Consider the following 17,601-nt stretch of genomic DNA (forward strand, 5'->3'; position numbering starts at 1 on the left):
ATGAACTCAGGTGTGAAGAGGAGAAAAGGGCTGCATATTAGTATTGTTATGGTTTTGGTTTAAATGTCCTTCTCCCCAGCCTCCGGTGGTCATGGGGATGGGCCTTTTGAGGGCGGCTGATTCTAGTGTTTGTGATTGGTTTGTTGTCTAGTGTTGGGATTGACAGTTTGAGCGCTGCACCCTCTCAGGGGCAGGTGGTCAGCACACAATATAAGAGAGGGAGGGTGGCATGCTTTTTTCTTTTGCCCTGTTTGCGCTTGTTGCCTTTGGTACCTGCTGCTGCCATGAACAGCTACCCCTATGCCTCACCACCCTGCCTTGGAGCCAGCTGATTACAGACTGCTCAAACTGCAAGCTAAATAAACTTTTCCTTATCTAAGTTTGGGGATCAGGTATTTTGTTCCAGCAAGGAGAGAAAAGAAACCAACACAAGTACCAATATGTGTCTTAGAAAATTTCAGTCTAAAATATGATGCACTTGATGTCTCTGAGGAACATCCAATGACTCTATAATGGGAGTAATGTATAAGATGACAAAATGAAATAATTACATTGAATTTCATCAATATTTTAGTTTCTAATGTGTTTTGCTTCTGTCTTCTAGTCACTCAGGAGCTGGAGTATATTTACTGGTAGAGCAGTTGTCTAGCATTCATTAGGCCCTGGGTTTGATTTCTAACACCACACACATGTACACATACACACACACACACACACACACACACACACACACACACACACTTTAGACTCATTTCTATTTTCTGCTTGTATAACAATTAATGAACTGTTTTTTTAAATTAGATTATACAAGTACTTCTGCAAAATTTCACTTTACCACAGTAGTTTTTCATTGACTATTAGGTGAAATTGTCTTTTGAAGATACAAGATTTGATTCATGCAAATAATGCAAAAATAACATTTTGTGTAAACCGTGTTGCTTATTTTAGATCCTTGAAATGAAATATTAAATACTTTAAATACAGAGGAAAGCATTTGTCTTAAATATAAATTTTTCAACTTGCAATTATTTCTCATGGAATGTAAGACACTGTGGAATAGTGAGCACTCCTAAATTTTGAACGTGAATGCATGTCTTACTCTTTAGCATATTTTCCTAAAGATGTCACAAAGATTCAAGAAGCATTTCAGTGTAATATTTATTGGAATATATCTTACATAGGTGATGTTAATTTCTAGATATATCAATAACAAACTCTTAGCTAAAACTTATACAAACAGGAAAATTATATAAATCTCATCATTAGTTATTCTATTGCTTTTATTGCTTAAAACAGTAGAATTTAAAAACTTTGCCAATATATTATCTTTATTTTTATAATTTTTTGTCTTTTATACTGTGAATTTATTTCACTCTCATTTCTAACACTTTGCTCTGACCTGTCTCAGTGCACCTCAGAGAGACACAGGACCTCAGGGTAGAAAACATGTCCTTTCAGTGTATGTTTTCCTGTGTGTGAGGCATATACAAACTGATCTTCCTAAGTTTTTTGAAATTACGTTTGTAAAAGAAGGAGGCCAAATCTTTATCACAATTATGTTTTAGAATTAAAAGCATTCATATTCAAGTTTTATTCATAGACATGAGAATATTTTTAAAATTTATTTTGTATAAAACAGAATATGTGTTAGAAAAATGTTCCTCACTTTAGACAGCCGACTATAGCATCTCATTGGTGTTTTAACACTGATATTCCTTTTACCCTTAAAAACAAGTAGGAAAACAGTTAACCATATACCTCCTACTTTGGTTACAAGTCTGGTACCTAATTTCCTAAAAACATTTGTAGGAGATTAGCAAATTAACCCAAAAGATTAATTTGGAAATGAGTTATGAATGGTGCAGTGTACTATAGTCTTTCTTAAAGTGTTTTCACTATCTTTATAATATTTTATCAAAAGCAAGTAGAAAATAATGTAAGATTTTTTTTCATTTAGAATCCCTTGCCTTGACCATCTCAACTTGGAGTACATGGAAGCAATTATGTATTCTGTTTATCCATGAAAAAGTTTCTGATAATATTAACTAAAATATTCTCAAAGGGGTTTCCAATGCTCTTCGTTTCATAATTTTCAAAAATTCTAACTGATGCATCAAACCTAAAACGTGTACATTTTAACTGAGTATCATGTAATGTTTGATACATTTTTACATAGGATTTCAAATGTTTACTCTTCTCAATAGCTCAGTTCCTCCATGTACTTTATCAGCATTAGAAAATGATGTGACTTTCCAGTTTCTCTCAAAAATAAGGCTTTCCACTCTTTCCCATCTCTTATTTTCTGTTTCTTCACAATAAATCTGACTCCTGAATAACTTTCTTGATTTTCTCTCTAAATTTGGTAAAACAAATCCTTATTTCTAATAATAGTCATTTAGTCCTTAGACCAGCACCATTTCTTCTTGATTACTTGGCACAGGGGGAATTTTTATACACTTGCTTCCTAGCATCTTCATGCTCTTTTGTATGGACCCTTTTTAGTCTTCAGAGGTGCAAAGGACTACCTGAGTTGAAAAGAAAACCATCACTCTGAGTTTGAAAGTATCTCTGACTACAATATGTCTTTTAAATTATTAACTATTAAATAATCACAAAATGTGGTAAAAAAAAAAATCCACTGGACCAACAATCTGATGGACTTAAGCTAACATTCCATTAATTACCTGAAGTCTATTGATGAGACTGTACTGTGAGTGGTAGACCAAAGGCATTTGAGTTTACTGGGATTAGTGTCAGTTCAGAGCCAATGTACATACGCACCACAAAAAATCTGATTGTATTCTTTTTTCCAATGAACCTGGGTAAAAAGTGGTAAGTACACTTGAGGAAGGCTCTGAAAAAGACTGGATTTTCATCAGTGTTTTGGGGAAGATACATAAAAAGAGCACAGCTGGGTCAAATGAAATTTTGAGCTTTAAGGTTTTTTGGGCGGGTTCCAGGAATAAAACTCATGACCTCATGCTTCCCAGGTAGGTGCTGTGCTGCTGAGCTATATCACTGGTAAGTTTTAGTTTTTTGGGGAATCTTCATGCTGATTTCTATGGTAGTCAATGAGTTTACATTCCCTGCTCACCAAATAATAATAATATTGAAGGGTCTTTCTTTCTGGCCTCTATAGCGTTTATTATTATTTGGTTTTTTGATGATAGCCATTCTTCTTGGTGTAAAATAGAACCTCAATTTTGTTTTAATTAGCATTTTATAGATAATATTTTTTCATGTATTTATTGGACATTTGTACTTCCAGAAGTGTCTATAAATTTCAATTGCCCGGTTTTGATGGATCTTTCATTTGGGGAGTCTATTTTTTGAATTCTTTACATATTTTAGGTGTTGGTCCTTTATCTGAAGAATAGCTAGCAAAATTGTTTTCTTCATTCTCCATTCTATGGGTTGTGTTTTTACTCTTTGGGTTGTTTCTTTTGCTTTGGGTTTGTTTCTGTTTAATTTGATATGATATGACTGCTGATTCTTAGTATTATTTCCTGTGCAACCATGGTTCTGTTCATAAAGTCCTTGCCTATGCCTGTGACTTCAAGAGTTTTATATTCCAGTAGATTAAGTGTTTAGTTTTAGCACTTATATATTTGATCTATTTTGATTTTTGGATTCATTAAACAGACTATCTTTCCACTATGTGTTTAGGCTCCTTTGTCAAGAAGGACAAATTATTGACTGTACTTAAGATTGTTTCCACATTCTCTATTCCCTTCCAGTGATCTAGGTGTCTGCTTTTGTCCCAGTACCAAATTGTTTTTTTTTTTAAATCACAGTAGCTTTGTAATATGATGTCAAATCCATGATTGTGATATCTTCTACTTTGCTCTTGTTATCAAGAATTACTTTTCTATTCTGAGTCTCTTCTGTGTCTGTATGAAATTTAAGATTGTTTTCCCCAATTCTGTGAAAATTGATGTTGATATTTTGATTGAGAATGTGTCCATTTTCACAATATTGGTTCTGAAAATACAGTAACAGGGAGCATCTTTTCATTTTCTAAAGTTTTCCTTTTCCTTCTCCTTTTTTAGAGTACTCTAGTTTTACTGTACATATCTTTCACTTCCTTGGTTCTGTTAATTATTAAGTATTTAGTTTTTCTTTGTGCTATTGCAAATGATATATTTTCCTAATTTTTTTCTCATTGAGTTCATTATTGTTGTCAAGTAATGCTACTAAGTTTTGTGTGTTAATATTTATCCTGATACATTGCTGAATTTGGTTATTAATTCTGGGAGACTTTTGTGAAATTCTTTGGATCTTCAATATAGAGGATCATGGTGTCTGCAAATGACAATTTCACTTTTTCCTTTCTATATATACCATTTTATTTTTCTTGTCTACTTGTTCTTGATAATGTTTTACTGTGTTGAATAGGTATGGTGATGGTGGACATTCTTGTCTTATTACTGATTTTAAAAGGAAATCTTTCAGGATTTCACCATTTAAAAGACATTGGGTATAGGTTTGTCATAAATGTCTTTCATCAGCTTGAGATGAGGTTCTTCTATAGCTTTTTTTCCAGTGTTTTATCATGAATAGATGTTGTATTTTTAGAGGCATTTTCTGTGTCTATTGAGATGATCATCTGCATTTTTTCCTTGCTTCTGTTTGTGTGATGGATTTCATTTATTGATTTGTATATGTTAAACCATCTTTGTGTCTCTGAGATGAAGCTTACTTGGTTGTGATGTGTATTTTTTCATGATTTGTTTTATTCTGTTAGCCAATATCTTGTTAAAGACTTTTGACTCAATATTTATTGGTGGCCTATAGTTCTGTTTTGGCTGGATCCTTGTGTGGTTTTAGAAGCAAGGTAATGGTAGCTTCTAGGAATGACTTTGGGAGCACTCCCATTTCAGTTTCATTAAGGGATTGAGGAATAGTGGTGTTAGGTCTTCTATACAATTCTTGTTGAATTCAGCAGTGAACCCATCCTACGTACCTAAGAATCTATCACATGTATCTAGGAATTCCTCAGCTTCTTGGCATGTAGGTTTGAGAAATGGTTGCTAATAATCTTTTGTATTACTGACAGTATATCCATTGTGATTTCATTTTTCATTACTAATTGTATTCATTGGGTTTTTTGCTTTTTTGATAAGATTTGCTAAGGGCTTACCTATTTTATTTATTGTTTTGAATAACTGGCTCTACTGACTCTTTAATTAATTGATTCTTCATATTAGTTATGTGTGGTTTTTGTTTTTTTGCTCTGCTCCTTGTATTTTCTTTCCTTGCATTGGCTTTGGGTTTGGATTGTTTTTCTAGAACTTTGTAAGTAGGTTGTAGGTAGATTGATAGGTTATTTATCTAGGCTTACTGTGGTTTTGTGATGTGGCCTTTTATAGCTGTAAATTTACCTCATACTACTATTTTTTAAAATTGTGTCCCATATATTCTATTATATTTAATTGTGTCCCATATATTGTATTCACATTATTGTTTAGTTTTAGGAACTGTCATATTTCTTCTGTGACTCAGTGATTATTCAATCCCTGAGAATTTTTTTGGAGTGCTGGTTTGGTGGTCATGACTTTCTTTAGGTGCTCTTTATTATGAAAATATCTTGTTATTCCATCAATTTTGAAAGATATTTTTGCAGGCTGTATCAGGGTGGGTAGTGTTTTCTCTTGGGGCTTGAAGCACTTCACTATAAGATTTTTTGGACTTTAAAGGTTGTGTTGAGAAGTCTGTTGTAATTCTAATAGGTTTTAATATGTGATTCGTTGCTTTTCTCACCCTGCTTTTAAGATTCTGTTCTTGCTTTGTACTTCTGTGATTCAGCATATTTGCATCATGGAGACTATGGCCCTTTGGGGGTTTTATAGCTTCATTTGTGTGACAAAATTTTCTCCGTATTTGGAGATGTTTTTGCTATTATTTCAGTAAATATTTTTTAATGTCACTTCTGATTTTTCAATTAATGGTTGTTTAATATTTTTTTGTCATCTAATAACCATTGAGTCTTTTTTTTAATGTTTTCTTGTTGTTTTTAAGGTATCTCTTATTAATTGGTTACTGGCACCAGCTCTGAGTTTTCTAGCTGTTATACTCTGTCTCACACTGACCATCTTGCTGCCTATTTTTTAAATAAAATTTTTAACCTGAATTTTATTTCATACTTTTTTTGTGTGACTCTACTTCTTTTGTGTGCTGTTCATTCATGATTGTATTATTTTACTTAGTTTGGCTAGCTTTTATTAGTGTTCTCCATAGATTTGCTGCTCATTTCATTTACTAGGCCCATTATCTATTTAATTATGTATTTTTTGAGCTTTGCCAAATGCCTTATTTATCTGTTTTGTTATCTCCTCTGTAATCATTTTGAATAGGTTGGCTATGTGGCTTTTGGTTTACTCTCTTTTAGTGGCCCACAGATTAACTTTTTTTTTTCTTTTCTTTTTTTTTTGTCTTTTTCATTTTTACCGGTACCAGGGATCGAACTCACGACCGCCTGCTTACAAGGCAGGTGCTTATGCCACTGAGCTAAATCCCCAGCCCCCCGCACAGATCAACTTTTGTGGGGTTGTTTCCGCCATATTTGGCCCAGAACCAGGTTCTCTGTCCATTCAGCCCAGACTGAGAATGGGCTGCAGTATTGTTAACTACACAGAAGAAATTCAGATACTGGCATCCAGTAAAAAAAAAAAAAATGATTAGTAGCAATAATTCTATCATCTTGGCTATGATAATAAAATCACCAACAATAGTGTCAAGAAAGAAGTGGATATTTGAATAACCTGCAAATTAATAATATGCCACCCTTAGCCATTGAAAAGAGATCTATAATTGTAGTATAATCCCTAAGTCAAACCAAATAATGACCTACAACAAATATTTAATAATTGCAACAACTTTACCTCTACTAACAATATAACAGTAATAGAGAACTTTTATTTTATTTTATTTTGTCTTTTTGGTGCCAGAGATCAAACTCATGACCTCGCATTTGCCAAGCAGGCACTTACGCCATTGAGCTAAACCCCTGACCTTAAAACAGTAATAAAATAGAGTTAGTAGGTATTAAAGATTCAGAGTCCTGGTAGTTACAGTATTAAAGGCAGAAGTGATGGGAAACTGGAGGATGGAAAAAGTTAATACTGGAAAAAATCAAAGACGAGAAAAAGGAGAGAAAAGTGACATAGGGGATCCTACTGCAGAATAGAAGGAAGTAATAATACTCAAAAATAGTCACAGAAAAGAAAAAGAAGAAAAAAGGAAAACTGTGCAAAGTACAGAAAATTTTAAAAGATAAAGAAAAAAGTTAAAAGGAGAAAGAAAGAAGCGGGTAAAATGGGAGAAAACTCTACCCCCAAATCCTGATGATCAAAGAGAGAAATAATAAGACATTTAAAAAGTTAATAAAGATTGAGTAAAAAAAAAAAAGTCCTTTGTGTTTTTGAAGAAGTGGTTTCTTCCCAGGATCTGCTGTCTTGGAATCCATTAAATTAGGAATTTTTTCACCTAGCATTAGGGCCGGTGGGTTTGTGAGGTGCCTTCTTTGTACTGCGGCCCCCTTTTCATTCCCCAGACCAGGTTAACCATCCCCAGAGTGTGGTGACCATCCAAACCAAGGTGTAGTATCCTTTCTCTCCCTGAGAAAAACTGTCAGCAATCTGGTCTGTACTCGGTGTAGGGCATGGGGAAGGGGTTCAAGCAGACCTTTGGACTGAAGGCTAACATAGGCCTCACTATGGAGGGCTGGGCCTGTGTCTTCCCTCCCTGAGATTAAAATTCACAAGGAGTCAATGTCTAACTTGCATCTTCTCCATGGCGGTCTCCTGTCGATATCTCTAACACAGTCATTTTGGAAGGTTAACGCTGGAATCTCTGAGGCTGCTGCTCAGGTCTGTACTTTCTCCCTGGTCTCCTGGTCCTCAGGTTTACCTTTTCCCTTTAGGAGCCCTATCCTCATTTAGGATCAGGTAAATTAATTATTCCGTACTTCTGCTGCCCTGTGTCATGGAAAAGCAAAAGTCCGAGAGGTTGGCATTGGTGGATGGTTGCAGCCAGGCAGTGGCTTGCTGTATAATCTCTTTTGTCCCTGGGTGTTAACCTTGTCCATGACGAGGTCAGTCAACTGATTAGCACCTCCTTGTGTCATACAAAGAAAAATAAAATGTAGAACTGTCTAGGAATTAGCAAGTGAGTACTGTCAGGGTATGCAGTCCATAGGTAGAGAGATGGTCAGGGACAAATAGCATGCCTCCATCGGTTTCCTCGGGCGTGCAGATCTATTCAGTCTCATCTACAGGGCTCTCACTGAAATTTCTGACCTTCAGAGAGAGAGACAACAGTGTTCCTCAAGTATGCTAGAGTCCCTTTCACAAATTTATTTCTGAAGGTCATGATAAAAATATGGGTATGAAGGTCTTACGTGATAAATCTAGTTTAGTATCTCCATTTCACTAACAGTTTGGTCACGGTGGTGATTAGGGTGGAAGAGCAACCTGATTGACTTTGGGACCCACCAGCAGGATTGGTGGAACACACTTCCCAATGTGTCTGGATAAGTCATGGACATTTGGCTTTGGGGCCTCAGTTTGGTTCATTTTCCTTCCTCTCTGGCTCTTCCCCACTCTGCTTCCTAGCTTGCATTGACCGAGTAGCTTTGCTGTACCATTTGATGTTATTGATGTTTCTGTCTTGGGGCCAGCTTCCTGTGGAGAATCCTTGGAACTGTGAGCCAAATTAAAACTTTCCTCCTTTAAATTATGGATATTGAGTCTCACCAATGAGAAAATGGATTAATTACTTTCTTCAGTAGTATATATGAGCATTTCAACTTTACTTCCTTTAACCTATCTTTTGACCCATGTTTCAGACAACCAACCAAACAGTGGAAGTCTTTTCTAATCACCCAAGGTGTAACATTAAATCTTCAGTCTCTGTCAGGTGGTAGATAACAAATTCCAACTAAGCCAACTCTATATTTCTTCTGCCATTAATCCACACTCTTACTATCTATTTCCACATCTATTCTGTGTTTTTGAATCTGAAAATTGGAAAAATCTTGCTGTTATTTTGGGGAACTCTTCATCAGTCATATGTCATCCCTCACCTTTTGGGACCTACTGGGAATTAAATTTCCTTATAGTTGTAGAAGCAAGGAGGGTGATAGATGTTGTTCTTGAGAATCAGTAGCATCTTGAAAAGCAAAACCTGTATCTTTTCCCCATTTCTTCACCATAGATTATATCAGCATTTTGCTTCACTAGGTTTTGACTTTGACATTTTCTCTTAGGTCGCCCATCTCAAGGTTACCGATGATTTCATAGTCCAGGTCCAAAAACACTGCCAAGTAATTATGTATCATTTTTAAAAATACATTTAGTTTGACATTGTCTTTTCTCTTTACTCTATTTACCCCATTTATGAATCTTTTTGATAAAAATTTCCCCAAGTTTGTAACATTGGTCTTTTTCTTTTATTTTGTTCATGATTTAAATGGATAGTGATTTCTTCCTTTTCTGGATTCTCATGATTATTTTTTTCAGTGTTATACATTATAGTATTTAATCAAAGGTTTATAATAATTAGGTTTACAAATACCTTCATTCAGCTGTAGTTTATCTTTTTAATTTTCCTGTCATGGTCAGCATTCATTTTTAAGTGAATTTTTACATGGGTATTTACAGCAAGATGAAAGTCAGAAATATTTTATATTACATCTCATTTATTATTTTACCTGGTCAAACTGATTACACTAAATGCTATACTCACTATTTTATTGAGTAATAAGTAGTGAATGGATTGTTTTGAACATGTGTAACAATGTTCACAAAATATGGAATTTGTCTATCTATTCTAAATTGTCAAAAAATTAATATGGAAACTGAATGAATGCATAAATGCATTCTATTTTAAACAAAATAATTAGAGTTGCCATTTGTCTAATAATCGCCTATAATTGCTTTCAAGGGATTAAAATCAATTTTCAATGACGGTAGAATTATTTCATCTCACCATAGTTTTAGTGGTGTTAATACTAATGATTTTTATATTTTCCTTGTATAGTTCAAAATGTGAACTTGTTAACAAAAACTTTTTTTCAGGGATAAAGATGCTGATTACTAAATTGACAGGATAGCGTTAATTTTCTGTTTTTCATCTCACTAACAAATGATTCCAATGGGAATGATTGACTACCATTAATATTATGGAAAGTCAAATAACATTCCTTCTTTGAATATGTGAATAAATTTATTTTATGTTTTTTTTTGAGACAGTATCTCACTATGTACATTCAGAATGGTGTTCAATATACTATGTAGTCCAGGATGGCCTCAAAATCACACTGATTTTCCTGCCTCAAGTGTTGGGATTATAGGCATGTGTCATTATGCCAGGCTCAAATTTATTTTAATATCCTTTGTAAATTAATGCTTGATAATCGATATAATGCTCACATATAAATAGATTTAAATGATTAAAAATGATTAAATTAAACCTGTAAATATTAGGTCATATTAAAGTTCTTTTTTGTAATTAAAAGAATACATTTATTTGTATTTAATCTTTTATATTCTATTATGCAGAGAAATGATGAAGAAGCAGTTGTGGATAGAGGTGGAACTCGTTCTATTCTCAAAACACATTTTGAGAAAGAAGACTTAGAAGGTAAGATGTTTTTCTTGGGACAGCTATTGGTGTTCTTTCCCAAAACATTTTAAAAAGAATTGTGAAGTTATAGCAGAGAATTGCTTAAATTAATAGCAATGCAATGGCGATGCATTTTCACAGAACAATATAATTGTTCTGGTGCAGGGTGGAATGCTAACATGTACACTGCCATTGGTGAGACACTTTCATTCATTCAACAGACATTTATTGATCCCGCAGTGTAATCTGGGCACTATGTTACTATGCCAGTCTTCAGACAGTCTTTGCTTTGAGGGATTATCATCAATTGGAGGATGAAAAGAAAAACTGACAGATCATCATAAGAGGTGGTGGTGTAAGAGGTGAAGATAGCTCAAGAGGAGACTCTACCTCAGCCTGTCATGGATAGGCTGTCGTTGGAAGAGTTAAGAGCAATTGATATTCTAGTTATCCTCACCTTTGTATAAGAGAGGGATGGATAACTGCATAGGCTCTGACACCCTGGTTCGTATACCAGTACTGGCCCTTAGATGCTGTGACATTTCAACTGATCTATTAACTTCTCTGCAGTTCTGTTTTCTTGACTGTTAAAATAGATAATAATGTATAGTTTCTAAAGTTTTTATAAAAATTAGGTGAAAATTACTAGGAATAGTATCTGGAATAAGAGTTACAGAACTATTGATAGTACAATTTAATGTATATAAGGGATTAGCTTATTTATATTTAATGAAAAATTTGTACTAGTGGAAATTAAGGTATACAGTATTTGTCATAATTTAATTGAAAAGTAAAGCTTTGGTTGTCTTATATACAGGTAGGCAGAGAAAGCAGAGAAGGAAGATATTTTTCATTTAAGCATTGTAATATAACCATTAAATTAGAGTCTTTAATTATAGTAATTACATGACTGGAAACAATATAATATTTGGTAACAATTTTAAGTAACTATATTTATTCTGTGTCTGGCGTTTGCTTGGTACCCAGAAAATACACAGGTCTAAGAAAGTTACTGGATTAGCCTACTAACTTGCCATGCCATCCAAAGTCATCACATAAAATCGGAGAGAAAATTTGAAAAGTCAAGACAAGTAATAGACAATATAAAAATGATTTCTCTTTTGGTCTGAAATAGTATTATATTATTATTTTTATTATATTATTATTTTTTTCCAATAATATATTCATTTGCCTTTCTATAATGTTATGCCAAAGCAAGACATTCTTATATTTCCTAAACACATTCTAAAACAACTAGTAAAACAAGAAAGTAACCATGAAATATGCTCAATTTCAGATAAAAGCTATTTGCAATAAGTATTGTGATGGATAGTCCATGCATAGATAATATGTAGTAGATAATTAATAGTAAACTTATAAATAATTATAGCTCAAAACGGAATGATCTTTTGGGATGTAAAGGATATAAAGTAAGAGTTACTAAGGTAATTTTAATTAGCATAACTATATGTTTTACATACATTTTCCTTTCCTGGGTATGTACAAGTAAGGAATGCAGGCAGGTGACAGTGTTATAATGTTTTAAGTGTTGCTCTACGTTTTGAAGAAGGGGAGTGGGCATTCTGCCAAGTCTAAGATCTGGACCCCTTATTTACACATCCAACCCTCACAGCAGGCCTCCCAGAAGATTCCTTTGTTTCATCCCTAACCCACACTGACACAGACTTGCAGATGCTATAAAAGAAGCACACCCCAGCTCCTTCTGGAGTTTGGTTTAGGAGGGTTCCCTCTTGTGTACTGACCCCCTGTGCTGCAACACAGGTCCTGTGAGTAAAGACTTGGTTTGGTGGTGCTGTAATGAAAGGAGATTTTTAGTTAGTAGAACATAAGCAGATAACCCAGATTTTGTTCTGTTCACTAATGTCTATAGTGAATTTTAAGGCCAAATGCTAACCCCTCTGGCTAAGACACTGATAATTAAAACTAGCCACTAAAAAGGTGGTGTTATAATTTAGAATTTTGAAAGAAAATGGGAAAAACCTTAAAATATATTGACTTTCTAATATTTTTGTGTCCCCTACAAACAGTATTTGAAGATGTTATGAAGTGTTTTATTGTGATGCACATATATGTGTACTAGACCTATTAGTGATTTGGATCAATTACCTTGAATTCCAAAACAATGTATGAGTGGGGTGAAGTATATCATGATAATCAATTACCAGCAGAGTGTAATATGAGTAAATATTTTAAGTGAAATAGAGTAGGGAATTGCTTTTGTAGACAAACATTTTTATAAACTTCTTTTAATTAAGATGCTGTTTGATTTTTTTTTTTGTTTCTCAGGTTTTATGTGTGTATTCTTAGCTAATAGAATTACTAGTATCATTTAACATCTTGAATACATCTTGTAGAAATGCCAGGTGGTTAAAAATATCTTTAAAATCTCAGGTGCAATATATTTAGCAGAAAATGATCACCTGCTGAATAACAACAGCTTGGTGCAATAGATTAGTTAACTTGTTCACACATATTACATATCCTGATAAATGGTATGCCAAATGTATAATTTCTCTCCTTCCAAATATATTTCTTTTTTGTTTTACACATGTCTTGTACCACGTTTATCTTTTCCTATTATGTAGAATCAAGTATATGCAATTTTATTAGATTTTGTTCACCTCTGTATGTTCATCATGCTGTCAGTAAGTAAATTCAGTCAGTAAATAATAGATTTTGTTCACCTCCTACTTTTATTCATCGTGAAGTCAGTAAATTCTTTGATTATGTCAGTGAAGTCACAGTCCTTTTCATTCCCATCGGAATGGAGCTGTTGCTCCATTTCTGTCTATCCCACAGTTCAGTCTCCTTAACATTTTTGAAATGTTTTTTCTAAGCCTACTTCTAATTCCTTGGTAAAATGTAGTGAAGGATACTGAATCTCTATAATTAGACAGCTTCAAGATTCCAAAAAAAAAAAACAATTTTTGTTTTGGCCTCTCATGTCAGTGTGAAATTAGTACTATCTAAAGTATGAGATTACAAAAGGACAAATGCTTTAATACTCTTACAATTCTTCTACTTACTCTAGTACATATTTTTATCGTGGCAGGATTTAAACTTAAGATGCCCAGTTGAATTTGAATTTTTCATAAACAATGGATTATATTTTAAATTGATGAATAAAAACGGATATTCCTATGTAGTATTTTTATTTGCTGCTTTTTATTTGCTAAATCTGGACACCCTAACAGTGGGTGTAAGAATGACCCACCAATATCCCCCATTAAAAAAGGAAGTGCTTTCCTAGTTCATAGTAGGGTTGTTTGCTGATGGCTCCCACCTAAGTTCCTTTCCAGGCATTACCTTCAGCTGAAAGGAGCTGTGAATAGTGTAGCTATTGAGCAGCTTTCTTTGTGCCATGCTAAAATTGATGCATGATCAGTAAAGGAATGTAAAACACTGGAACTCTGGCCTCATTTAGGACAACTCTGACAGTCTGTCTTTGTTTCAGAATTCCATATGGAATATATTGATACGTTTAGTGCAACTGCACCATAATTCAGCTTCTCTCCGTACTGTATCTTGCTTCCCATATCTCTTACACAAGGTTATTGTTGATAGGTCTCTTCAACAAACTCCCTAAATACAAATCTCTATCCCATAGTGTGTTTCCTGGGGAAATCAATCCTCTCATTATCATTTCCTTAGTATGTGAATAGTACTATCAGGCATACAGTAGTTGCCACTTGGCAGCACCCTCACATTACCGTAATTATTTAGTCTGCGACTTAAAGAACTATTGTAGTATGTTAGAGGGTCTTGAAACTACTTACCTTGGCATCATAGTAAATTAAAATCATTGTTTCATCATATGGACATGTCTGACTACAAGAGCAAATTATTAAATGCTGCACAATGATAGTGGAATATTTTGGACTCAATTGTTGCTTCTGTATCAGTTGTGTAGTTTTTCCAGGTTAACACGGCTTCAGCTTTTGACCTGAAAATACATGTTTTTCTTTTAAAGAAGATAAAACAGAATAAGTAATCAAAACAAGCCAGTGTAAGTGATATAGGATTTCAAAGCATTATACAATCAACAATAGTTACTATAATGCCTTTTGAAGTCTTCAAAATAGCTGCAGATAACTTTATATGAAAAACTGAACAGAACAGAATAGAATAGAAACAATAAAAACAAGACAGTGAATGCAATAAAGGAGTTCAAAGCAAACCAATAGTAAATCCAAAATGGCTACCATAATATATCTTTGAAATAGCTGTTCTTGTCTTCGGATTTAACATAATCAAACAAAACAAAAAAGGATGAAATCCAACCCAACAAAACAATGGAAATGATATAGGACTTCAAAGCACTCCACAATGGCTACAAAGCTCAAAGGGAGAGCCCCCTTGATGCCACACTGTGCACTGCTATCCTCTGAACTTCTGATCAGACCACTGTCCCTAGACTTGCAATGCTAGTGAAACACCAAGGCACCTCAGGCATCCAATTGCATTTCACTTCGATAACTATCATCACCGCCTGTGTTTCTCTGGATAAGCTGGTCACTTATGGTGGGGGTTGTTTACCGCCCTGCATGCCGGAAGGGGGTGGGGCCTGGTGTTTCCAGTCTGGCAGCAGTCTTTGCATGGCACTGGTTCCCAGAGTCCATAATTTTCTGTTACTATCAACAAGGAGTAACAGAAGTAGTTAAATAGCCTGGTACAGCAGAATACATTTATGGTTTTGCTCTGGAGCTGTGTTAGCTCATCTACCTTCTGTCATAATAGAGTCCAAAAGGATTTTGACTAAGTTGAAGCTCTGCAGAAGGTTACATTGGTTCACTATATTCATCAAATTAATGCAAAAGAAGTGGCAACTATGGTGAGGGTCTTAGGACAAATGTACTCCAGACTCTGTTTCCTGGTGAATTTGATTTAAAAACAACATGAAAGACAGTGTGATGCTATAACGAGCCTCAAACTCTAGGATAGATGAGTGGGTAGGTGAAGACAGTTTTCACATGGATCCAATAAAATATATAAATATCTTTCCTTCGTTATTCGTCTTCAATTTGTCTTCCTTGCATACTCCTGTTTGGTCTAGTATTTCTTAAGATGGATACCTGCACTTGAAAAACATTCTGAATATTTTATTTTTCAAACATAACGGTTGTTATGTCTTCTGTACATTCTGTATATTAATGTAAAGCTATATTAATGAAGCATTCATAAAAGAAGTATGTCCTGTTAACTAATTAGATGATCATAACAACCAGAAAATTCAATAGTGAATATGACATGAAATATTTTCACTGAACTAATCAATTTCAAAGCAAGGCAATATTGTCAAATAACTTTTGTTTTATTAAATTAAAAATTTTATAGTTGTAAAATATATAATGTACTATATTAACCATTTTTGGCTATAAAGTTTAGTAGTAAATAATGTTGCTATGAACATGGGTGTGTAAATATCTCTTTAACATCTTGCTTTTCGTTCTTGTGCATGTAAACCCAAAAGTGGAATTGTTAGATCATATGGTAATTCTATTTTTATTTTTTGAGAAAGTGCCACACTGTTTTCATTAGCAGCCATACTATTTTACATTCCCTTCAATAATGCATGAAAGTTCCAATTTCTTCACATCCTTGCCAACATTTGTTATTTTCTGGTATTTTTATAGTAGCTTTTTCATTGGATATAAAATGATAGTTCATTGTGATTCTGATTTTGATACAGGGTTTCACCATGTGGTTCAGGCTGGCCTTGGACTCATTTTGTAGCCCAGGCTGGTCTCCAGTTTACAATAATCCACCTGCCTCAGCCTCCTGAGTGCTGGGGTTAAGGAGTGCACCACCATGCCTGGCTCAAACCTTTTATTTTTGTAACAGGGTTTTTACCTTATAGCCCAGGTTGGCTTCAGAACCAGGAGGAGACAATCCTCCTGCCTCAACCTTCCAAATGCTGGGATTATAGGTGTGTTCCACCACAATAGCATTGAAATACTTTTTAAATCAAGGATTTAAGCAAGCAAATTGTATCCCTATATTTTGCTCATTCTGTTTTGGAGACTGTTTTTATTAGTGTATTTCTTTTTGGAGGCTACCTAGTAGAGAAGTAAAGTTCAAAGATAACCTAAGTAGAACACCCATCACAGAACTACCATATTACACAGTTCTATCAGTGGTAGTAGCTGTTAACTTTCTTCATTTCAGTCAATGCATTCTTGAACTCTTAATAAAAAAGTGGAATATTTATATAACTTCAAGGGTTTTGAAACTAAGTATCTAAAAACATGAATGGAGCACAATTGTTCTTGGGCTTCATAAGTCACCATAATTTTTGAGTGCCATGTGTGCCACTGTACCTACCATTAAATCGTGTTTACTTATTCTATTTAGTCACAGTTGGTCATATGTTTGTAGTACATAATGTTAACATTCCTCATGTGGAAATGTAACGTGGAGATAAGGCATCTTAGGTCCAGCCCTTTTCCATCCTCTCCCTTATCCTTCCCATTTGATTCCTTCCCATTTGAGAAAAGATGTTTTCTCCCTACTTCCTATCACCTTTTTATTTGGTTCTTTACTTATGATTTGGTTTTTTTTTATTACTGGTGCACATCCATTATGTTAGAACAAGAAAACAACAGAAAAGTAGAATTTGAATTTCATTTTCTTATAATACAGTGAAATACAGATTTGTTATTCAATTATTCCAAAATGTTGGACTATAATGAGACTGAGGTATACTATAGAGACAGAATATATCAACATAACCAGAGTAGCTGTTCATCATAGTGTTTTTGAATCAGAAAACGTGATAAGCAGAAAATTTAGAAAGGTTAAAATGAAATACTTAAAGTTGAATTTCTTACAAAATTAAAACTGACAGTGAGGCTGCAAATAAAGTATGTTTCTGGATAGTTGAGTTCTTAACAAAGTATGAAAACTGTTTGCCATTGGTGGATAACGAAATCAAGTTTGAATACAGGAGCAGAGAAATGC

At 34.2% G+C, this 17,601-nt stretch overlaps 1 protein-coding gene across 14 annotated transcripts in view; it reads left to right on the forward strand.

Moving 5' to 3' along the window:
- Slc4a10 (solute carrier family 4 member 10) overlaps positions 1–17,601 on the forward strand; it is a 288,459-nt gene that overhangs the window by 109,694 nt on the left and 161,164 nt on the right. For all 14 annotated transcript variants that reach the window (XM_063259159.1, XM_063259164.1, XM_063259163.1 and 11 more), the window contains one exon: positions 10,560–10,641. In XM_063259159.1, the coding sequence (XP_063115229.1) occupies positions 10,560–10,641 (82 nt within the window). The remainder of the gene's footprint in view (positions 1–10,559; positions 10,642–17,601) is intronic.

Source organism: Cavia porcellus, unplaced genomic scaffold (assembly GCF_034190915.1).
Source record: "Cavia porcellus strain 051 isolate PalLab524CR breed Dunkin Hartley unplaced genomic scaffold, mCavPor4.1 scaffold_12, whole genome shotgun sequence".
NCBI classification, from domain to species: Eukaryota; Metazoa; Chordata; class Mammalia; order Rodentia; family Caviidae; genus Cavia; species Cavia porcellus.